This window comes from Acromyrmex echinatior, chromosome 10, assembly GCF_024713525.1.
Source record: "Acromyrmex echinatior isolate Ae372 chromosome 10, ASM2471352v2, whole genome shotgun sequence".
Taxonomy (NCBI): domain Eukaryota; kingdom Metazoa; phylum Arthropoda; class Insecta; order Hymenoptera; family Formicidae; genus Acromyrmex; species Acromyrmex echinatior.
In genome coordinates, this window is record NC_141861.1 from 366096 (window position 1) to 393055 (window position 26960).

The 26960-nt window shown below is 27.8% G+C and overlaps 1 protein-coding gene across 4 annotated transcripts in view; it reads left to right on the forward strand.

The window, feature by feature from the left end:
- Positions 1–2471: 2471 nt before the first annotated feature.
- The window catches only part of LOC105147934 (fatty acyl-CoA reductase wat), a 37488-nt gene continuing 12999 nt past the window's right edge, over positions 2472–26960 (forward strand). The window contains exons 1-2 of one of the 4 annotated variants that reach the window (XM_087410717.1): positions 2472–2814; positions 2954–3002. In XM_087410717.1, coding sequence (XP_087266843.1) covers positions 2995–3002 — 8 coding nt within the window. In that variant the 5' untranslated portion in view covers positions 2472–2814; positions 2954–2994. Of the gene's footprint in view, positions 3003–12534; positions 12594–26960 lie in introns of all 4 variants that reach the window. The other 3 variants (XM_087410718.1, XM_087410716.1, XM_011059320.2) reach the window with 3 other exon arrangements.

Sequence of the window (26960 nt, forward strand, 5' to 3'; positions counted from 1 at the left end):
TTATTTAAAATACGCATTCGGATAAATAAAACTTCAATTCATTTTAATTTATTCTTATTTATTATACTGGATTATAATTATGCAAAGATAACTTATATGATATTTGAATGGCTTTGTCATAACTCTATAAGTAATATGACAAAAAAAAACTTTAATATGAATTCCGAGATCTCTTTCCTTTTTCCTTACATATATATATACTAGGTCATTTAAAAAGTATCCGCGGTTTTTTGTTCAATTTTTGAATGAAAAAACCGCGGATACTTTTTAAATGACCCAATATTTTCTCAACTTAATGTTACCATAGGACAGATTCGTCGGATCCGATTTTATATTTAAGATTGATTAAAGTCCAACTTCAGATAATCTTAAAATTTCAGCTATTGACCATATAATATCTCGAGATTTTATAGGTTGGAAAAATTCATAGCACTATTTCATTTGTATCTTATTTGTTTAAAAAAAAAAAAGACAATTATACCATTCGATAATATGAAGTTTCAGCTTTAAGTTGGTTCTTTAAGTGTCAAAAATTTAGAGTGCTTCACCCAGGTTTCATCCAAAATTACAAATATTTTCATAAATTGAAAAAAACATTAAAATTACGTATCTTAATGAAACTGAATCTGAATGAATATGGAACATATGATAGTAAATCAAGAGCAATATCGAGCGAAAAACAAGATGAGATTACATTTGCTTTTTGAGAGGTTAATTTTACATGCATGTTTATACATATGAGTGCATAAATTAGTGTGCTAAACGCTAAACTAGTAGTTATATCACGAGTTAAAATTGATTAGCAATTTAACAATTTGATGTTTTTTCGCATCTTCAAACGATCTTAATTATGCTGAGTGATATATTAAAATCTGTAAATGATTAATTCTTATTGCGAAAAAAATTAACAAATTTATTTGTAAAACAATTTATATGATCCATTCTTTAGAATAAGCATAATACGCGATACAAAAGATAACAAAATGAAATGACATAACGCAGTAAAAAAAGAAAGCAATAAAAATTATTGATGACTCAAGACACGCGTTGACACGTGAATTGTATGTAAAATGCTAATCAAATTAGCATTATATTAAGTAACAAATCAAGTTAAATATCAAGTGAAGTATATATTTTTTATTTTGCTCCGTCCTCTCAGTATCTTCTCAAGAAGCGGTATGTGGCTCAGATGATTCAGAATTGCAGTTAGGTCACCAAGTTCTGAGACCTCTTCAGTGCGTAAAGATGTTCTTACATTGACTCGTGAACGGATCCAATCCCCTCCACAATACAAAGGCTGTTCGGATAACCGTTGTTAATAGGTCGATATTCATAAAACTGGAACAGCAATACCGGTAACGCAACTGTGCTTCCTTCTTACAATTAGTCGAAGAATACAAATTTCATTTTGTAATCACTAATCTTGGGAATATCAATTCTATCAATTCTATTTCTTTTCATAAAAGTCAGTATTTAAACTCCGGAGGCTGTTCTCCGAAGATAAATATTAATATTCAAACTAATTAACTGTAAAATTTTTTCGTATAAATTTAACGGTACAAATAGAATCGAAATGTAGAAACTTCTATAAATAGTATTTCAACGAACAATGCCTTGTTTTAATGCCTGAAACTTGCTTATAATATAGCTTTATATAATAATATTAAATGCGCATAGTGTTTTCAATCAATTTTCAGTCAATTTTAGAATAATGACTCGAAGAATATATCATTAGGTTCGATTAAGAAAATCCGTTCCTAATGATAATATGGATTAACTAATTTATCGTTACTTTAATTTTAATTTTAAATTCTAAATAAAATTTAATTGATTATGTAAATTAAAAAATTAATATGTCGTAACAAATAATTTAAATTTGGATTTAAATAATGAGTTAAGTAAGGTAGTCGAAATATTAGAAATATCACTTGTCTCTGCAAGAGAAATTTTTACATTACGATAAAACTAATTTCGAAGAACAAATTATGTCTGATACTCATTGAATGGTTTAACTTTTACAGACAGTTTATTATTCATATATGTGTATTTTTTTATTAGATACAAGAATAATGTTTATTTCAATGTAGACTCAAATTCCTAAGTAAGAGCATATAACATTCGACCTTGTCTGCAAAACTTCCTCTTTGCGCGTTTTCCACAGCGTAGTTCTGAGAAAAATATTTGAAATTCTAGTTAAAAATAAAAAAATTATATATAGTAGAATTTTTTATGTTAAATCTATTAGAATTCTGATACTAATTGAGATAAATTCTCATTCGGAATTCTGATTGATATAATCAGAATCTTGTGATTTATCCAGACATTTTCAAGCAGACATTTTTCTCAATGAGTGCGCTTATCGTCCCTAAGGAGGCTGTATTCGTAAAAAATAAATCGAAGGATGCTCATCTTTGATTTCATCTTTTCTTTTACTTCGTACCAAACGCTGACGTAGATAAATGAAGAGGAGGAAGACGATAGCCCGATAGGATACGGTATTACTGAAGAAGGGGTACGAAGGTAAAGAGGTGGCAAAAGTGGGACCGCGTCAGCTCAAGACCTGAGTGACAAAATGCGAGCTGTTTTACTCGCGAAAAGTCGTCGAGGCAGAAAAGAGGATCGATAGATCCACGCGCGCGAGGAGAAAGTTTTATTACATATATATCTACCGATATTCAAGTCCGCCTGATATTGCCTGCCTATTTGCCTGAGTATCTGCCAGCTCGTCTTGACTGACTGCCTATCTACCTGTTCGCTGTCATCGCTGCGATCCGAGCAATTCCTTTTGTCGATTATCTCTCGTCGTTCAATAAGGTTAGTGAAAGATTAACATTGTTGATCGATATGCAGGACACGTTCACACGAGTATTTATTTCGCAGTGAATTCGCGACATGCGTTTTTTTCTAATCGTATCTTAGTTTATCACGTTTCCTCGATTGACTCGTTTTCTAGTCGACTTCTCTATTTCCGCGAGGGTACAAGGCGATTGAAACATGTCAGCGTAAGTCTCATCACAACCCTTTAGACCAACCCAACAGACATAATTAGATCTTACTAATAGTTCTAGAACTGTAGTTCTGAAAACTGTAAATCTTGCAAAAGTAACGTTGCGCTGTTGAACTAGTATATTTAATTTATTTAACTTTATTAATTTTATTTATTATTTCATTTATTCTTCATAAGATAAAGATAATAATATATGATCTTTGTATTCTTTTGTATAGATATCTTTACTTTCATATCGTGCATATTGTGATTCTATTTATATTTAAGTCTAAATATGTTCTTTTTTTTTTTACTAATTACAAACTTTAACATTAAATGAAAAGATTTGCGTCAAATAAAAATGGATTAAATGATTCTTCTTTTTTTCTCTGATGAGATTGAACGGAAAACCTCAACGTGAATCTTTTTTGACTAAAACTTGTGAATCAAGAAAAAAATATTAAAAGAAAATTCAAGCTGTTGCAGCATCTCTTACTGATATCGATTATGCCGTTAAAATATGTCGTTTCTCGAATAAACACGGGAGTGTTTAAAGTATTCGCCATTAAATCGTACCATTCCACTTATTTGCCATAGTTTTTGTATTTGATTTCTCTCTTTCACGGCGTTTACGTCCGGTATCTACTTTCTTTTCTCATCATCGATTTTTCCTGCGTTATCTAAGTGTATTTTTTTTTTAATATATTAAATGCAGACATTATAGAATTGGCAAACAAAATTCGCTTTGACAGTTGATATGTAGGTGTTATATTTACAAAATTTAAGACTGGAATGTGCATTGTGCATATTATCCAACATTTAGACAAACAATTTCACCCGAATGATTGAGAAACTTTTTTCATTTCGTAATTTCTTCGAATTTACAAATACAACATCTTGACTTTGACGCTTGCAGTTAACAAGTACACTTAACGTTTTCAAGAACCATCCACGGTAACACGACTTTAATCACGAATGTAAAGTGCGGAAGTTTGTAATAACTGTATCTCATCATCGCGATATCGATAACAATCGTTCGTACAGAGTCACGCCCGACGAGTTTTGGCAGCTTTTATAATTTTCTCACTTATATCTCTGGAATTTGCCGATATCATTGCCGTAATCATTGTCACGTAGTTCCCAGCTTTCTCGTTTTTCCCTGAGTATAGCCTCTCTTTATTTGGAGTTCATTCAACAACAGTTACTTTTCGCATAACGGGCAACCTGTGGCAATTTCGGTACGCTCTAATAGAACTTAATGTGAAGATTATGGGATGGTAAAATTACAAGGCAGCGAAACACAATAAAAATAATAATTATAGGCAGCAACGCGATATCGTACATGGAGATCTTGCACGCGCGTTTTAATTAGAATGTTTTAATTTTCAACTTAATATTATATTTAATCTCATCGTTTCTCATTACTTATAAATTCTAGAAAAATTACTCTTTAACGAAATTATTATATTTATTAGAGAAAAGTTTAAGAGACCTATTAGTATCGCCGATACTAATAGGTCTCTTAAAGAGATACTTTCTTATTTCTCTGAAACTATAAACATTATATTTTATTGATATTAATAAAAATATGATCTGTTTAGATGACTAAAGAAGTAGAAACCTATAATGTATATATTTATACATAAATGCATATATTTATACATAAATATATATTTATACATAAATAATTTTGCTTATTTCAATATTCTGTATAAAATCGGCTAAAAACGAATTATACAAATGTGAAAATAAAATTCTTTTCATTTTCTTTTGCAAAATGCACAGTTTAAATAACAATGGATACGTTATTTATAATTAGAGCGTTTAAATCAATAAGTCAGATCGTTTTACATGTTTGTAATTTCCTAAATCTGTTTTAATTATATTTTCTCTTTCTTATTTTTTCTCATAGTACGATGACAGATCATAAGCTACTCTAATTTTTATACAGTTACGTTATTGTGTAGTCCTATCAGAGTTGAAGGCATTTCTATATTTATAGAAAAATCTTAAAAAAAAAACGATTACGTTCCATTTTTATGTCTTGCGGAACAGCATAAAGTATACATACAAATCAACATTTTTACATCGAAGTAAAAGAATTCTGAAAATTCTCATAATACATCATTCACTTCTAAGTATTTTGTACAGATATTTCTGTAAAAAGAAAAAAATAGAAATGTGTAGGATTATTGTATACTGTATCAGACACTTATTTTTTATCACACGAAAAAGTTAATTATTGCAAAATTGCAAACAGAATTATATAAAAACTGTTATATTATGTGATAGACGATATTTTCTAATTTGTATTTTTATTTCTTAAGTTTTATTTTTAGCATTCGTTTAAAAAATATATAATTCAAAAACAAAGTGGTGTGGTAATCTTTTTTTATTTTATTGATCAAGAACTCTAAAACAATTTAGAAAATTTTCTAATTAATATATTTGAACTGTTGGAAAAATAAGTCAATTAGATTCAGGACATTGTTTTAAGAATATTAATTTATTATTCTAAGAATATATATCTACGAATCGAAAGGATCACAATTAAATGTTCTAAAGTATCATATACTCGAAATGCAGGCTTTCTATTTGTATATACATATTTGTTCTACAAGTAAGACTTTCTTATGCAAGCTAGATCATATATTCACGTCTACTTTTAGCTTTTACAGCCTTTATTATCAATTAGAAAATTTTCTCTTATCGGTCTATCTGTAGTCTATAGTTGTATCTCAAGTAGCAACATTTAAGTATGTAGTTATCACAAAATCTTTAAAAACATGACAAAATAGCATCATTCAATATGTTTTTAATTTATTTTCATTTAGAAAATGTATGAATAAAATTTTGCAAAAAAATTTTTTTCTGACATAAAAATCGCATTGCATTCCGTGTACGCGAATCTCTTGTATATATATATATATATATATATATATATATATATATATATAGTTGCAGAATTAATTATCAAGGCAAAATTTTAACAAATAAGATTATATTATATAAACAAAAACTATTTATTACGAAAGTTCATATCAATTAAGGTATATAAGAAAAGAACAATTTTGCAATATCTAAAAATTTATCTGTGTGTGTGAAAATTATTTTGTTAGATTATTAAAAAATAACTAAGTAGATCACTCAAGCACGTAATGAATGCTGCAAAAAGTTTTGACATTTTAACAATCAGTTTGAGCATCCTATAAGTATTGAGTTGGAAAGAAAGTAATTTTTAGCTCAAAATTATAGAATATATTTGTTAAAAATGAATCAAATTTAAATTTCAAAAAAGGTTAAAATTTTTACTTTCAAAGGATCATTATATTATTTGAATTTTTGTAAGTTTGATAATTTTTACATATAAAAAACTGAAACTTGAATAAAATGGGAAATTTTTTTGTCACTTTATAGGCCTTAAGAAAATTTTCTAACATGAACGCTTAAAATTTTTCCTACAAAACTACTTTTTTATGTTCCTAAAATTTTTTTGTTACTGTCATCGCAAGTTAAATAAAACAAGTATTTTGACTTTGATTGTCCACAACTTCATTAAAAATCATTGCGTATAGCAGTTAAAAAAATTATATTCTGAAAAATTCTGAAATTTTGTTCTAAATAACATTATGTACATATTCTTATCTTAATATAAATAAATATAGTTAAGTTAAATATAAATAAAAAAATTATCAAATATAATAGTATAATGGTACATAAAATTTTTACAATAATTATTAGAAGTGGCTCACCATTCTCAGTATAATTAAGAGAATGCAAAATGTTACATAATAAAGATCTATATATTTCCTGTATGATTAGTTTTATAAAATAACAGTTTCAAAATTATTTTCCGAAATCAGTTCTTTGTTATATACCTTTTCTTTCTTGTAAACGGTTAAATTTAATTTTTCTTATCTTCGTTAGAGCTTTATTGTGCTGCTGAATAATTTTGTAACTATTAAGTGATTTCACAATACTACAAAAATCCACGTATTAAAAGCAAATATACACATACGTAAAGAGTTTTCTTTGTCTCTAGAATTCAGTGGTAATGTTTTGTTAATTATGCAGATTTTATATTATGTATGAAGGTCAGACAACTAAATTCATTATCTAAAAATAAACTTTAATTTACTTTTTGATCAATAAATAAGCATGTGCCCATACTATAATAACAAATATAAATAAATTTAAGTATATATAAGAATCGTACATTTAATAGTAAATTTAAATATTATAAATTACTCTAGCAAAAAAGTAGCCTTTTTTGATAATTACGATTATGTCAATTTTATAATAATTATCGAATTTGCTGAAATTGAAAACAATAACGCAAATAATTGAAACTCTTTTTATTTCAAACAAGAAAAAAAAAAGGTAATTAATGAGCTAGGTAATTAATAGCTTGTTATTAAGAAATAAAGAGTTATTAGAAAATAAACCATATTTTCAATTTTGTTTCATTTTTGTCATAGAGTCGACAAATTTGGATTATATTATCGCTTATGCTTTGATTGTATAGGATTTAAAAATCTCAATGTAAAGGCAGAGAAAAATACTTATTTGAAAAATAATCGGTGAAACAGACGACTTTAGGATCCCCTTAAATGGTCGAATCTCAACATAAAAATTTAATAATTCAACGATAGGTCGTCTACTTCAGAAGACACATTCGATATGTTTATAGTGCCTCTTTCACTTCTTTTTTCGCGCCAGCCATGGCGAGAAATCGACCAGCGTTGCGATTTACATAAGAGAATATTCTATACGGTTGCGTTGCTCCTAATGTTGTGTCCAAGTGATTGCTATTCATCGTTGTTATGCTAATTACGCTATGTAAAACGTTGCGCGTTCGATTTCTTCCAATCATCAGTTCATGATAAACATTAATAATAAATTCCGAATTGTAATAGTAAGATTCAAAATCATTAAACCTAAGCAAAAATTAATTGCGCTTTTTACAAATATCCTTCTTACAAATATTCTTTTTCATAATAGTTTATCTATATATTGAAGATCTGAGCTTATGTATATATTACTTGCAGACACTTAACAAAAACATGTTTTCATGTCGGTAAATTTTATGTGTGACAAGGTTAATTAATGCTCTTAGTAATTTTATTTAGCATATCTGCATCTTCGAATAAATTATTTACAAAAGAGAAAAAAAGTTATATTAAAATTTAAAAGAAAATATAAATTATTAGACTTAATTTTTAATAGACTAATTCTTTTTTAAAAATTTTAAATGGATAATTAAGTTAAAAAACAAACTTTTACAGTAAATGGAAGTAATCCTTAAAATAATTTGTACTAATATCTTTTACTAATATCTATTACTAATATAAATTATTCATTAAAAGAGATACGTTTCGTATCTCTTTTAATAAATAATTTATAATTACACAACTTGTGTCGGTTCTTAATCTGAATTGATAACTGAAAATAAACAATTTTATTTCACTTTACAATTAAATTTCAATCCTAATTTGGATTTTCTTTAATACGAATAAATATAAATTTTAATAAGACTTATTATTACTAAATAACTGAGTAAATAATTTAAATCACTGAGAAACCCATTTAGTTGAATCAATTAATTTCTTGTTTGGATATGAGTAAATAAATTCTTGGTTGATGCAATAAAATAATTTAATTGAAGAAATGTCAAATATTTGGTTATTGTGACAACAATTTTCAAAAATAAATAAAATGTTACATTAATCAAATAATTTGCTTCAACTAAATGGGCTTATTTTATTGCGTCAACCAAAGATTTATTTGCCCATATCCAAACAAGAAATTAATTGATTCAACTAAATGGGTTTCTCAGTGTAGATATCTGTTAAAGTTAATATTCTTTACTATTAAAAAAAAGATTACACAACAAATTTGATCGATTAAAAAATTCAACTTTATCAGATACAAATAAAAATTTAAACAAAAACATTTTTTCACCATATCATACATTCCGCATATATCTCAAAAAAAATAAAAAAAAATTTTTTAATAGATTCGTTAATAAGTATAGGAGAATTAACAAACTTAGCAAATTCATAAAAGTGCAGAAAAAAGATGCTCTCCCTACATTATCTTGATCCAATATAGTAGACTTATAGAATTGATTGCAAAGACTGTGATGCCTGTCATATGTGGTCAAACCACTAATTGATATCTAATAGCATGTTAAAGAGTATAGAAATTATATCAATTGGAATACAACTCAATACTGTCACTGAACATCGATTAGAAAGTGGGCACAATTTTGATTAGGATAAGATTAAAACTTGTGACGAAGAAAAAGTTTTATCAAAAAGACTGATTTCGGAGATGATTTATATAAAAAAAACATAAACACGGACTGAAACTGACGCTTTATCTCTGGAACTAATTTATTTGAATATTTTCGCGAATTTACGATATTTTTCCCTCTTTGTTCTATGTTGTTTATTGATTTGACTCGGATTCTCCGAAATTATTTTTATACTCATTACGTCTATAATATTTTCATTGCTAACATTTTACAGTCTATGACTAAATATGGGCGTTAATTTTTGTGTAAGCTTTAATTTATCTATATTTCTGTTAATTTAATTCATCAATAACTAATATTTGTATTATAACATATAGTAAACCTGACAATTTGATGATCATGCACACGCAGATATCGTTATCAATTGTTCATATAAGTGCATATTTTGTTACAATTAATTTCTTTATAACAGTACCTATATTGTTGCATTGTTGATTTAGTTTACTGGAATTTAATGAACAATTAATAATAAGATGTGGACATGAGAACATTCGATCATATTAACTTTTGTATACTATTACTTTTTATGATTCTTACTGTGATATTCAAGATAATATTTATAATTAATTTATGTGATCATTAAGTCTATTTATATATTTATTCATAAAAGAATCTAAACTAGAATCGAAACGTTTATAGATATGTCTCTTTTTTAATAGAGAATTTATAATTACAAAATTCATAATTACTCACCTGTCAGCTCTTAAAAGCTACTTTTTACTTTTTGATTTGTATTATCTATCAATTTAATTCTAATTTTACCAGTTGAAATTAAAGATGTATACAAGACATTTCAAAATAACGAAATTATGAAAAAATTACAGATTATTTTAAATCACATTTAAAAATAATACGATAAATTTGATGACAGTTTATTATCTGGATCATGATAATATATTATATATTATTTTAATAAAAATAGTAGTATTTTTTAAATATATTTCTATACATTTTTATTAGAGGCATTAGAGGCACAATCTGTGCCCTAATAAAAATGTATAAAAATGAATTAAAAATGAATGACACAAAAATCTCAACTTTTTAATGTAAGTACATTATGTATTCAAGATTATTTACGTAAAGTTATATTGTGATGCATAAACTACTTGTCCAGTAAATAAAATATTTGTTCTATATCTTTATAATTAATCAATGAATCGCAATGAAACTTTGCATAAGTTATTTTGAATATTTAAAGTACTTACAAACAAACATTTAAATTTTTGTTATCATTTTTAAATTTTAATTTTTAACAATAAAAATAATATCTAACGAATAAACATATATATAAATAATATCTAACAGAATAAATAATAAAATAAATAGTATCTAACAAAAATGTGTTATTAAATAAAAATGTAATCTTATTCAAACAACTTTCATATGTATATAATTTATTTAAACTGTAAATATTAAACACATTTCCAAATTTAATTTTTTTTTGCAAGGACATCATATATATCTTTAATAATTCTCTCAAGTGCCTCAAATCATCGAAATATTCAGATTTTTAATTCAAAAATTTCTCATCCATTCTAATAAATAATTATATTCTTAAGAAATTGTAAAATATATCATTATAAATTATAATAACAATAAATATTATAATTTAATTGTATATACTTGCGTATAATAAAAGCTTTCAAAATTTATGTGATACAAAGCTTCTTATCGCTATACGATTTGATTTATTATGAATATGAATGTCAAATCTGTGCATTTAAAACAACTTGTAGATTAGAAAAATTAAATTTCTAAAATATATAATTCATGTATTCTCCTTCAATCTTATCAATTTGTCCACGTTAGCGTTTCACAATCGAGCAATGCAAAAATAAACATACAATGTTTAAGCAGGCAACACGCAAAAATTTTTCGCTAGGTTGCACTTTCACGAACTTTCTCGACGTTCCAAATGCACATGGTTTTGTTCTGTACAAACGTCATTAAGCAAAGTCCAAATCGTCCGTGCCATTCGGCGAGTTATAAACGAAATGTATCTATGGCAGTAGTACAAGAAGAAAAATAGGTCGCACCGTTAGGGATTCAACGAACATTCACACAGCATCCATACCGTTATTTCGCGGCTGACGAAACGCGTTGATTTGAACGAACAACTGATTCTCTCAAACTATTGGGAGTACCGAAATATAACTATCATGACATTCTTATAAAAAAAATTAATTTAACTTCTCACTGCAAAAAATTTAACTTAATTTTTTAATCACTTTTCGGAAAAAATTAGCTAATTTTTACTCGTTCGTCCATTTCGATATTAACTTATTTTTTATTATTCTGCAAAAAAAGTTGTTGCAAAATTGCAAAAACTTACGAATAAAATACTAAATGCGGAACTGTTGATTCTTCTTGATCATCGCAACGAATTGCAGTCATTAATAAAACATTTAACAAAATTGGCGACACTAGCCAAGGGCTTTCAACGTCCAATTACGATTACGTATTAACGTTAGTGCTATTAGTTACGATGATAAAGAAACCATTCAAAACTCATTAAAAAATTATTAAAAATTCTTCCGTGAGTGATACTTATCCAAGATAAAGTCTATAAATAATAATGTAATTGTTGCACATAATTGAGACGTAATGTTTGAAGGCATAAATCAACATTACATCTACATTGTGTATACTTACAGTAATAGCCAAGTTACAATCATCTATTAAAATTTTTTCATTTTTTATATTACGTTTACTCTTGGGATTTCAAGGAAGTAATTAATTAGGATTAGTTATTCTCTCTAAATATTACTTATTCGTGAAAGATCATATTCTTAGTATTTTTATTCTTACAGATTCTCAATTAATATAATTATATTTAACGATGATGATAATATAATATTTAATGAATCCTATTTCCCCTTTTATTTCCCTACTTATTTTTAAAGTGTGTGTGTGTGTGTGTGTGTGTGTGTGTGTGTGTGTGTGTGTGTGTGTGTGTGTGACATACAAATTTTTGAAATACCTAAAAGTTTAGCCATCTTACAGATAATAATATGCATATTGCATAAGATTTAAAAGATATCTTTTAGATATCTTATGCAACATGTTATTGTATCTGGATAGATACAAATCTAAAAATAATTTTGTTTGACCATCAAAATAATTGTATAGGACTCTCAAGCTGATTGCGGAATATTAAAACTTTTTGCAGCATTGAACACCATGCTTGAATTCTCTCATAATTATTTTAATTGTGCAATAAAATTATTTTCAGATCTATATCTAGCTAAGGCAGGATATTAAAAAAGAGCCAATTTTCCCCAAAAAAGATAGGTAAGAGGAATAGTATTTTTTTATTTTAATCTTCTAGATAAAATATATCGCTGCGCATGCCTTAGTGCCGAGACACTACCAGTGTCTCCAGATATACATATATACAAGTAATATATATATATATACAATAAAGTTATTAAAAAGTTTGTGGCGTTTTGGGAATAATTCAAAAAGCAAGAACATTTGAAATTTGGATACCCCATACAGCACCCTTTATCCCAAAGATCTTTCCGAGAACATTGAACGTTCTCGGAACCTTCAAAACATTTTTTTAAGATCTGTGCTATATATGATATGCACCATGTTTATGGTCAATTTTCAAAGTGTTTCCCAAACGCTACAAATTTCTTAATAATTTTATCGTATCCAGAAGATCAAAATCTACAAAAGAACACTATTTACTTACACATTTTTTAGGCAAAATCAGTCCTTTCTTAATATCCTCCTTTTAAGTACTTGAGTAAAATCGTTTAAAGATATAAAACATATAAATGTACTCGTACAATAGTATAGCACGATTTATTGATAATATATTAATTAAACATCGGTTATATTGATCAATATATCAACTGTAAATTAAATGCAAATCTATTGCCAATATAAAAAGCAAAGCGTCTATTTTGCAAGCGCGAATTAATTGAGGATCAATTTGTAATCAATAACCTGTGCTATTAACATATTGTGCCATTTTCTGATGATTTTGTTTTAAGAAAAAATTCCAAGGATATGTTTTGTGCGTAACTTTCAAAGAAAATTTTCTTGTAAGATTATTTTTAATAGTTCTTAATAGAAAAAAATTTAATATTTTTTACGTAAGATAAAAAAAATCAAAAAATTCGATTTTACAGAAATGATTCCACTGTCTCGATAAAGCTCGTCTTTCCGCTTGTCTCTCCGCGGAACCTTGAAAGTATAGTCATTCGAGACCGGCCGCGTGCGTGCATCGGCTGTTCTCGTTCCGAAAGCAATTTCTGCATGTCCCGTGAGGACGCGGCCGCGAAATAAAGATTTGCGCGCTCCTTAACGAGCGATTAAGCGATATTGCTGTAAAAGTAACGACGGGGACACTGTATCTCGCGATACATGCCGTGCGTATATATAAAGTTACGTGAGCATAATAACGCGTTGCGTGTTGTGCAAGTGGAATCTTTCTTGTGCGTTTGCGTAATGTTGCGCCGCGCCATGCCGCACCATTGGCCACCACCGTGTTGAGTCTTCCGCGTTGGTTCATAATGAGCCCGACACTTAACACTCCTATTGGAATAGCCGTCTCGACGCGGAAGCGCGCCTACTCCGAGTGTGTCCGGTGCATGAGCCGAGGGTCGATTAAATTTGCCGAGAAAAAAAAAATTTTTTAAAAAACAGCAGAAGATGCGAAAATAAAGCGGGACTCCCGGGTAAATAAGAGAATTTCCTTCTTCCCGGCTACAATGCACTCAAATCGTCATACAAATATGTATTCGGGGTTACTCTCACACGTGTGACCTCCTTCCTTCCTTACTTGGAAAGTGAGTAGTGAGCTGTTAGACTGATCAAGAAGACGACGAAACATCGTCATCATTGCAACGACGAATCTCGGACACGATAAATAGCACGCACAGAGATCGTATTTAAGAAGAAAAAGTTAATATTTGCGGTAGCTAATATATACACAGCGATTCCTTCTTTCTCGAAGTTTGTATGTCACGAACCTAACAATCGCTTCGAACATACCAATTTTCTTTTACACATTTTATTTATAATAAAATAATAAGAGAATAAGGTTTATTCATAAGAATATAGAGAATCCTATCAAAATTGGATTATCAAAATAGTATATTATATATTATATAAGACGATCAAGTTGGTTGTTAAAATATCAAAATTTTTTGTAGCATTGTTCATTGTGCTTGAGTTCTTTAGATAATTATTTTAATGGTCTAACAAAATTATTTTCAAATTTGTATCTAGCTAAATTTTTAGATACTTTATCTATATAAAATCATTCTTTTCGTGTAGATTTTATGTAAACAATAAATGAAAAAATCTAACCCTTCTTCTAAATTTAAACGCAACACAAAAGAGTGCTAAAGATTACTAAAGTAATTTTCAAAATAAATTTTATACATCGGGTTAACAATCCATGGTTACTTACCACTTAAATTATTATACGTCAATACTCAAGTCATGGTATTAGCGCAATATTTGATTAAGTGGAAAAATACGAAACGTTTTCGCAGGTAATTAACGCCGGTCCGCCTTTGATAAAGAATTGCGCATCAGAAAAACATACATTTACATTTAGACTTGCCTAGAAATAACAATTATCGCCGTTAGCAGGAATAAAACATTTTCTTAGCTAATTTGATGTTAACAAAAATTTGATTTTGTACATGTTACAAATTTGAACAATTTTCTTAAATGTAAAATTTTATAATATAATTCTACAGAAAAAATTTTTAAGTTCTAACTGAGGTAAAATCATTGTAAAGATTAACACTGATAAACACAAGCCTCCTATTAATTAAATAAAATTTTTAGAGTATTTTTAGTGAACTGTAATCAAAAGATAAGAATATGATTTTTAGCTCAACATTTACAATTAACGGCCTCTATAAAGCTAACAAGATCAAATCAGCAGAATCAAATTGGACTTATTGGAATTTTTAGTACTTATTTTGTACTAAATTGTACCATTATTGATAATTTTGTACCGCTTATGCTATTTCGAAAAAAATCGTGGCTACGATGCTAACTTTAATATTAAGCTGGCAGGACCAATTCAAAATAAAAAAAAATAATAATAATATGAGAAATCAATCACGATTGAATTTGTATTCTGTACTGCCAAAAACAATTCTATGTTGTGTGTCATTTCCAACAAAACAGTGGCGTTGCTAATTTAATATTTAAGCTGACTGGACCATAAAAAAAAACAACACAAGAACAAAAATTAACACAACTGAATTTGTACTAATTTGTACTATTGAAACGAAGTTAATATTTTACATGTTTTCTCCTTAAATGATTTTATTATATGTACACATCCATGAGACATTCCGTACATCAAACTGGGTACTTTTGAAACATCATTTTATTTTATTTTTTTTCAAATTTGCGAACATGTTACTACAGATAAAAACATGGAATACGTGTTTTGCGAAAAAAATTTGAGATTTTTTTTGTAAAGTTATTCGCGCTTATAAGTTGCAGAAATTCATACAAAATAATACAAATTCAATCCTATTGATTTCTGATATTATTTTTCTTGCTTTCTTTTATTTTGAATTGGTTCTGCCAGCTTAATATTAAGCTACGATTTTTTTCGAAAAGGCACATGAAATTATCATTAATGATACAATTTAATACAATGAGAGACTAAAAATTCCGATAGGTCCGATTTGATTCTGCTGATTTGTTCCTGCTAGCTTTATAGAGCTCAATTAATGTTTAATTTTGTACAGAAATGGCTGTATAGAAATACTGAAGCTGTGGCTTTATATTAGTTTGCCTGTATTATTTAACGCAAACCTGTACACGTGAGAGAGAGAATAGATTGAATTTCCTCGTCCGAATTCCCGGAGTTTGTTAGTCGGAGAAAGTAAAGAGCTGCGTATATCCGTCGAAATTATCCGCGCCTAAGCTCTTTCTATTCTAGATGTAACGTAACTAGTTGCGTGTTTAAATAGAATGTATGAATTACTGCAAAACATTGGTTTCTCTTGTAATTACACGTTCTGCGTATGTTACGAACTCAAAGGTAGGAAAAAAATTAATGAATAAATCATCTATATATTTATTTAGTGTAATAACCGTTTAATAAAATAATAATCTTGTTTAAAGTATAAATATGCGAAATGTTATCCACGATAGACTTTCTCTCACAATTTTATTGACAAAATATTCTTAAAACAGGCTTCTTAAAAATTCAGCCTATTTTATTTCAATTCAAATCTTATTTGTATATTTCTTATTTTAATATTTTTATTCTGATTATCTTCAATTTTTGAAATCAAAATAATTTTATTGATTATTATCATGATACAATTAAAATAATTAAACAAAAAAACTAATAACATTGTCTTATAATCTTTGTATTTTATTATTCTTTCTAATATAATTAGAAAAGAAATTCTCTTTTCAAGAGAAGAATTTACATCTAATTATACAACGTATTAAAAAAAGATTTCTAATTTCCAGAATCTCATAATATGCCGTTGCGCATATTCACCTGTCGCTTTCTTTTCATTTCGTCATTACGCCTATACAACCTGACACGTTAAAGACGGCCATCCATTCGGACTTTTATTCCGTAGAAAAGAAACACCGAAGTTCACGATCGACTTTCACTCAGTCGCGTTTCTGATGTGCATTCGTTCGACTCCCCTCCATTTCTTTTGTCTATTAAGATTGTCTTGAATATTATATTATTAATTAGTTTAATACAACCAATTAACATCGTCTTGTAAACAAACTCACCTTCCCGGTTAAATTTCCGAATACCGGTTTCGATTCTTGATCGAGCTTTTTTTGAATGAGTTTGTTTACAAGATGATGTTAATTTATTATTATAATATTCTAGAGATATCGATCTTTCCGGTTGATATTTCCGGCAAAATATCTACTAGAATTCTTATCTTTACCAAAATAATTATATTAATCAGAATTCTAGTTATCTCAACTAGAATTCTAATAGACTTAACTAGAAATTACTGATTCGTCCGATTTTCTACCAAAATTACTATTTAATACCAAACCATTTTTACTTAAGTAAAAAGTAGAAGCAGTCACATTTAAAATGAATATTTGAAGCGACAATACTTGACTAATTCTTTGGTTTCATTGCGAGATATCCCTTAACGTCGTCGCATTCGAATGTTCACAATCATATAGAAATTACAAATATCTATTCAATTCATATTATAAATATCTCATAAATATTCATTTATATTTCATAATATTCTTTACAATTTCTTATATAAATAGTTTGAACATCGTATAAAGACGGGAAACATTGATTCCTTAATTGTCAAGCGAAATAAACTTCAAATTTGAGTGTATTTTTACAGTTTCGAGGATGTTGAATTCAGATATAATGTAAAAATCGGAAAAATCCTGGAAAATGTCTTGAATTCAAAGATAACGTCAGCAATCAGCATACACATGTTGTTAAAATACCTCAATAATCTCAATATTTTTCCAATAATGTTGCAGACAATATTTGCTGGTACCTAAATGAAATTATCTAGACAATTAGACAATTAAACGAATCTCACTTTTAAAATCTTCAAAATATATATTATCTTCATCTGTACCTTAGATAAAAAAGTATTGTCTTTTTTCAAATTATCTAGATCATTATTTTTTATCTAATTATCTAAAACAAAGATGAAATTCTCCAAATAATTTGAAAAAAGATAATACTTTTTTTTATCTAAGATACAGATGAAGACAATATATTATATATTTGGATAAAGATAAAATTCGTCTAATCATCTAATTGTCTAGATAATTTCATCTAGATATCAGCAAATACTGCCTGCAACGTTACTAGGGAAATAATAATGAGATTTATTGAGATGTTCCAGTAACGTCATGTACTTATGCAGACATCATTAAATCAAGCCATTTTCCCTTTTTTTAAGATTTTATTAATGTTTGACATCAGACTTAAATTCAGCATTCTCAAAATTATAAAAATACACTCAAATTCAACTTTAGTTTCAATCAGCAAAAAATCAGCAATCTTTTTCGACACTCTTCTTTGAAGTACAAGGCCTCTTTTTTGTTGAAAGCTTTGATTAAAAGATGTGAACAGAAAAAAGTTTTTTTATTAGTTTTGCGATAATTAATAAAAATAAATATAAAAAACTATTTAATATTTACAACATTTGAATCTTAACTTATAACTTTGTATAAAAAATTTGATTAGACACACAAGCTTCAATAAACTTAAAATTAGACTCAACCATTTCAATTTGCTGTTGTGATCTGCAATCAAATAAACTAAGAACTTTCGTCATTTATGCACGGAAAGAATAGTTTTGCTGAAATATCTAAAAATTTATCTAGATACAAATAATTTTGTTAGACGATATAATTACGAAAAACACTCAAACTAATTATCAGAATATCAAAATATTTTGTAACAATGCTCTTTTTCATAAATATTTTGATCCAACAAAATTATTTTTTATGAGATCTGTATTCAGCTAAATTTTTAAATATTTCCAAAAAATCGTTCTTTTCGTATGATAAAAAATAAGCATTTTAAGAGTTCATATGAAAACATGCTAACATGTGAAAACAAGTAACAAACATCGTATCAATTTTGCGTCATTATCAAAAATTTGACGTAACAATATTCAGTTACTTTAAATCAATAGATCAATCGTTAGTGCAAATATTATATGTATAATTTATATTGTCATGCTTTTATCAAATCCAATTATTTCTGAAGCAGAACGAACGTAAAAGTCTTATCAAATTATGCTTCTCTTCTCAATGTTGTTATCCTGTAATTAAATACATAATTTTTCATGGCGCGATCTCCCGTTTTTAACCGCAATCCTATTTAACAGAATGAGAACTTAAGCTTGACTAATCATATAGGTACTGAAAAAAATCAAATTACTTGCAAAGAGACATATTTTCTGTTAATACGAACGAAATACGAACGAAATACGAATGCTTATAGAATATTGCACTTAATCTCAAATTTAGGAAAAAGTTGCTTTATGAAATTGGAGAGGCCTGAAAAAACTCTGAAAAAGTACGATTATCTGCATTTCATGGAAGAATTTCGTGAAAAATTGTGTCGAGAACGAGGATATGATGATTTAATATCTATAAAGCACAAAAAAATAAAAATGTTTTTTTTTTATTGCGACAATACGATTGATTCAATATTAGCGTAATGACATCAAAACGCACTATGTCAGTTATAATATATAAATATTATCAGAGTTTGGTTATATATTCTCAATGCCATTTTTTTCCTATTTTAAGCAGTGCTTGGAGTGGGAGATATAGCACTGAGAAGAAATTCGAACTCTGTATAATCCGTACATTATTCATACAAATGAAAGCAAAAATCACGAAAACAAAAGTCTTAGAAACAGATGAAAGATTTCAATGAGAGATTAACTATTAATACTAAGTTGAACAATATGTTTGTCTGGCTTCGTTTTGAAAAAAGCTTATGAAAAAAGTTTAGAAAAAAATTGTGTTCAATTATAGAATAACAGCATTGAGAAGAGAAGCGTAATAAGACCTTCATGTTCGTTTTGCTTCAGAAATAATTTGATTTTGTAAAAAATAATAGTAATTATACATACATAACAATTAATAATATTTGCATTAAAGACTGCGCCATTGATTTAAAATAACTGAAAAATAGCTTTGAAACAAACTTACATAATAAACAGGTTTATTATGATGTGATGATTAAATGTAACATTCAAAAGGATTATATAAATTTATAAATTTATATGAAAGTTCATCTAAAATATTTAGTCTGCTATGCAGGATGTTCGGAAATTCGCAAATCAGAATATCATAGCAAGAAAATTTTCAAAAAAGTAAGTTACCAAAGTGATTGCCATTTCTTGTTCAGAGCAATAATTTTTAAAATATAAGAATAAAAAACCAATTATAACTTATCCATGACTCACTCATCGATAGTGTTAGTGATTGCGAACTTTACGCGATCACTAACACTAAGACAAATGATTGTGTATGTCAGTATCTAATTATCTTAAAAAATATCAATTATTTGAAATTATTATTTATAAACATGCATTGATTTATGACTATGCAAATTTTAAGATGAAATAATTCCATTTATCATTGAAATAACTTATTTAGCAGAAATCAATGCATAAAATCAATGCATATGATAACTTTAAGATATCTTTAAAAAAGTTCTTTAAAAAAATATCAAAAAATAAATCATTAAAATATTTCATAAAAAGAACTGAATAATTTGAATGTTGTATTAAAAGCTTTTTAAGTTTTTAAATTTCGTTCATTTTTAATAAAATTGCAGCTCTGCTTTTGAAGTAACACTATTTATTCTGACTCAATACTTACAGATCTACGAACAGAATATCTAGATTTTCATAGTCGGTTTTTATATTTAAAACTTAAGTATTATCTTAAGATATCATAAGTTAATACAAATAAGTTAATTAGCATCGTAAAACATGATTTAAGATGAGTTTAAAATAAGAATCGACTATATGGAAAAAAAATAGATTGAGTGATTCAGCAAAGCTATAGCTTGCTGCGCGAATTCAACATCTCTATTATCTATAACTAAAAAGATTTGATGATATAACAAAGAAATTATTTTTGTAAGTAATTGTTAGAACTCAAATTAATGTTCTGAGATTGTATCAACCGTAGGTAACTGTCCCTCTTGTTACATCTCATCTCTCCATCGCTCGTTACAACTTTTGGCGAAAAATCGTGGGAAAAATCGTGAAGAACGCGCTATGGTCGATTCGATATATCAGTCGGCGAATAATCCGGGCTCTAGTAATTATCAATATGCTGATTTAATTAATTATTTGCTACAATGAAAATTGTTACTGTAATATAAGTTTTATTTATTAAAGTAGCTAAAGTATGCGCCATCTTAGCTAATACGTTTTATTAAAAATTGATTTATATATTGCCTTGATTGTTGTAGAAATCTTCTACAACTTCTTTTGCTGCATCGACAAATAATAGCTATAAAAAAATCACTAATTTTATTCAACTGTACAACTTTACTGACATAGAAAACTGACTATATTGTGACTATAGATTCGTTGAATTAGTGAAGTTTTAGTTATTTTGAAAAAATTTGTTTTACCTCATATATATAATATATAAACCGGTCTTAGGAAGGATCAGGTTTGCTTACAAATCGATTGTCTATAACATCGTTTGCCTTCATCACTTTTCTTAACAATGTTTATGCGCAAAAAAATTATTGCCTACGGCTTGATTGCTTACAAGCACTTTTACGCACAAATAAAAATTTCAGAAACAAAGTCACATTACATGTATTATTGCCTACAGTTCGATTATCTACATGCATTAAACTAGGCAACTCCACAACCTTACTTTAAGAGACTGTAAGCCGTAAAGTGTAAGTTATAAATGACGATATATCGGCCATAAAACTTATGCTTTTAAGCTGTAAGAATCAGGTTTTGCTCAATTCACTTAGGTTTAATGGTTAAAGCCTAAAGACTGCGCAAAAACAGTTTAAAAGAAATAAAAATAAATTTTAAAGATAGAAATTATTGTCACTAATCTCTTTTGACTTATGACTTAAGGCCTCTTAAAGCAAGATTATGGAGAGATTATTGTCTACAGCTCGAATACATATTATATATTATTTTCTGCTTTAAGGGGATCTCTTATAATTAAAAGCAAAAACAAGGTGATCTTTCATAATTTTTGTTCATAAGGAAGATTAATGTTTATTGATTTCGAACTTTTTGCTATGTTTTAATATAATTATTGTAGAGTACGTAAAAATTTTTATGTGAAAAAAAAGTATTCTAAATAATAAAAACATAAATATTTAGTTCGCCACGACGTAACAATTTTGTACATCCTAACAGGATGAAAAAAAAAACCACGAAAGATTACCTTTTCGGCCTCTTAAGAATAAGTAGGAGACCTACTTAAAACACGAATTCTCTGCTTTAAAAATATGAATTATTTTCTTACGTAATTTAACCTTAATTTTATATTTGTGCGCAAAAGTGTTTGTAGGCAATCGATGAGTAAGCAATAACATATGTAGGTATAAGGCTTTGACTTCGTTTATGAAATTTTTATTTGTGCGCAAAAGTGCTTGTAGAAAATTGAACTGTAGGCAATAATTCATGTAGACAATAATACATGTAGGCAAATGTGACTTTGTTTCTGAAATTTTTACTTGTGCGCAAAAATGTAAGCCGGGCCTGTTCAATTTGAGCTCCGGAGTCAAAACGCAAAGCTATCGACGCAAAAAAAATTCAATGTGAATAAGATTTCAGGGACTGTAAAGTGTTGACATTACATCTGAGTGACACTTATTAACACTTCATAGTTCTTAAAATCTTACATTGAATATTTTGAATCGACTGTGTTTTGGCTCCGGAATTTAAATTGGACAGGTCTGATGTAAGAATCTGTAGGCAATAATTTTTGTGCGCAAATGAACTGTGCCTACTGTGATGTACAAACAATACTGTAGACAAAAGGAGTCATCTTTCGATCCTTAGTATCATGACGCCGCGTCAGGTGGGTTTCATGCAAAACCTTTCGTTCGATTGAAACGCAATAAAAACGATTCCTTCACGTTTCACGCAGTTCTGTCTTGCGTTAATGTTTCGTGTTTAACAAAACATTCCGTCTGCTCGTTTACGCTAATCACGGATGACGTGGCGATGCAGCCACGCATGCATTACCGGTAAACGCGGCTTAACCGACTTTGCATGCGCACTCCGGTACGCATCGGAAGGAGCTCTTGAAAAATTGCCTCGGCAAACATCGCTTTCCGGTGATGGACGATGGAATGTACATACTACGTAAATGTACATATCGCCGCGTCGTTGACGAGAACGTGAGCTGTGAGTCTTGTTCAAATGTTACGTATCAGCATTGGCTTCGAGGAACAGCGTCCTTCGCCAAGAGGATATTTGCTTTTTCTTTACTTGACGAAATATTTGGAAGACGACATATCTTTTTTTAACGAATTGCCCTCCTGTAGGAAAGTGTATACGCGGCGGTATATTGCTGTTTTGTCACTGCAAAAATGATTGTAACGTTTGCTTTTCCATATTAATAAAAATACGCGTTTGGAGAACGAGAAGTATCGATAAGTTGTTGCATACGAATTACACAGAGGGAGACAATAAGATTTCCAACAAAGCGGAGTCTGCTAAATAAATTAAACTATCAAATATTTTGAACGCACGTCTTTGCGACATATATTTTCGTTAGTTTGCATAGATCATTTTTAATATTATTAAAAGATGATGAAAACATTAATCTCAAGTGCATTGGATATATCCTTAAAAATAAATTTAAATAAAAATAAATTAACGAATCAGTTTAACGAAACTTGTTGCGACACGAATATAATTTTGTTAGTTTACACATCGTCTTCGATATTGACAGAATGACAAACATTGATTTCAAAACAGATGGCTCATCAGGTTAAAAAGAAATCTGAAAACATTCAGAATAATTAATCATACATATAATTTCTTTATGAGAAATTATCCTACGTATACACTGTTAAAAATTTCATGAGATTTAATATACTTTTAAGTTACATAATTTAAACTTAATTTCATAACATTACATTAAATTTAATGTATTTATAATTGAAAAGTATATATATTTGTGTACATGAAATTTAATGTATTTTTTATGAAAATTTATAAAATTTAATGTAAACGTTCATTACATTTAAGTAACTACTATAACTTTATTCTCAGTTAAATTATTTATTACTTTTAATTTCGTTCATAATCACGAGCTTCATTCATTTACATGTAAAGGAAGCTCGTGATTATATTTCTAACAGTATATATTTAAAATTTTCGAATAATGTATAATTGCCTCTACAATTGAACGAGATAACACAATATTTTTTACATATGTACACATATATGTACATATAGTGCAAAAAGTATTTACATACACAAAAAGAAACCTTTTAAAAAAACCTTATTAGAGAAAATCTTTTAGAACGTGCATATTAATTTACAAAAAATAAAATAGATTATATATATTTCTCAAAATTATTTTACTTATAAAAAGATATGTAATAATTAAAATGTAGAAAAAAAGATAATATTATGACCAGTGTAGTGGTTTCAGTAATAATGGTTCCTTTTAATATCTCCGCTTAAGACTAATTCTCATAATTACTTACGGAATTATTTGTTCGCTTGCTATTACATCATGACGTTAAAATAGTCAGCATTTACCATATGTATTTTTATTTTCAAACAGTTTAAAACGTTTTTAAGGTAGGATAATTCCGGTAAATATGCGCTGGGATTTACGCCGCAAAAGTCAGAATAAATAGAAGGAATGTTAAGTAGCGCCATCATAAATTATAATCTACATAAAATAATTACTGTAGGACGTACAAAAGATTTAGTGGTTATTTTCGTGATATATGAGTGTAGAGGAATAGTAAAGCATGTTGTATAAAAGTATTTTGCTCTTGTATTCTTTGTTTATACTTTGTTGTCTTATATATCCCACCTATTTAGGATATATATAGGATATGGTATTTTTAACAGGGATTTATGCCCAAAGTATACAAAGTGCGCAGGTTGAACTCAGTATATACTAAATACAATAAACATATTACATGAAATATGTACCTCATGTTATAACACTTGTAATACATCTGGGAAGATTGTAATTATTATTTATTACTTCATATACATATTTATCATTCTCATTCCTTAATAAAACTGTATAAACGGATTTTATAAATTATTGTGTCATTTTGCCTTATTATATGCCTTATTATATGTCATTTTATATGTCTTATTTATATGCAATATTTATAAATATTTTATGAGCATATACATACCCTCCCTTCCCCTATGAATAGCCATATATCTCGCCCTATGGAATATACGGCAAAAATGCAAGGGTTTAAAAAAGTTCATTTTTTAATATGAAATATAAATATTTCAAATTTCTAATATTTTTTTCATAATAGTAGACAGTACAAACTTTTTACTGATATATTTCGTTTATTTTAAACATAGTAAATAATACTTAATAAATTAGTTTTTGATAGGTGCAGCGTATATACCGGAGTTACTCTATATTTTAGCATTTAATTATATATACTCCCTCATTTTTCGTGAACTTGATATTATCACATGAATATATAATATATAATTGAGTGTGCTGTTTGTTATTTAATACTTTATTTAGCTGCATATATTTTGAATTACGCAAAGATAAACAATAGCAAGGCATTTTGCTAATAATTGTGGTCTCCTAAGCGTACTGATTGCTGCCTCTCTTTTTCGAGATTTTCATATCAAAATAATAATATATAGATAAATCGAATATAGCTTTATTGGTCATCTATATATTATTAGGATAAAGTCACTAGTTATGGATAATTCTTTAAAAAAAAAATACATATTTTTATCCAGAACAATATCAAACAATTAATAAAATATTTAATAATTATAATTAATCATAAAGATTATTACATTAGGGATGATTTTATTTCATTTCTTTTTCAACAAGACAGTATTGTTTCGTATATTTTAATTTTAAATGAAATAATGACAATTATCTACAATTAAACTCTATGTATCAATTTTTTGTATCTTTTTGTGAAAAGCCCTGTTTCTTTTATAATACTAATAAACATATTAAAATCTGTAAACAATTTATTACGAAAAATATTACATCGCCCGGGAATGGAACCCTTCAGATTTCTTGCATTCGAGAAATTTAGCTTTTAAGGATATAAATACCATTTCGCAAAGCTCTTTAATTTATATTAGGGCAGAATGTACTCATTATATAAAATTGCTAATTAACACTTTTTTTTTATGAATTATATATAAATAAAACTTTTTTAATAAATTCTCCCCTGTGTGTGTGTACGAATATTTTGTACGTTCACTCTGTATAGATTGTCTTAAGAGGAAAGATTGACAAAATAAAATAATTCAAAGTGATAAATTCAATATGAATAGAATTTTATAAAATTATTTGATTATCATAAAACTTGATTTTAGAGAGTTTTTAATTGCGAAGTAATATCAAATTTTCAATTTTGCTTTATTTGAAACTCATTAATGCTACGTAAACAGTCAGTGTTCTGAGAGGTGATGGTATTGATCATTTTAAATGAACATTCACATACGAACGTATGCCCTATTCCGAAAGGTTTCCGAAGTTAAATATGCAATTATAAAATTATTGTTAAGAAAGAGATATCCCGTATTTTTTCTAATAATTTATTGTTCAAGTACATTTTTTTAAATTTATAATAAATTTATAATAAATTTTAAAACATTCCACCGTTCAAATTATTTATAGACCGTGAAGTATTTAAACACAAATATCAGAGAAGAAAGCCATTTCTGGTCAAAGCGAATCTTATGTCCGTATCAGATTGCGGATTGACGCTTATCCGGTCCTATTTCACAATGAAGCGAGTTCATCGTAGTTGGCTAAAATAGAACCGGACAATTATCAATCATACTCTACAACTCGTAGATCTGATATAGAATTTGTCATAAATCAATTACAAAACTGTATTAACATCCTAAAATATTAAGCGATCTTGAAATAAGAATGGACTATGAATGCTGGTCTTGATGCTGACAATTAGTAATATTCATA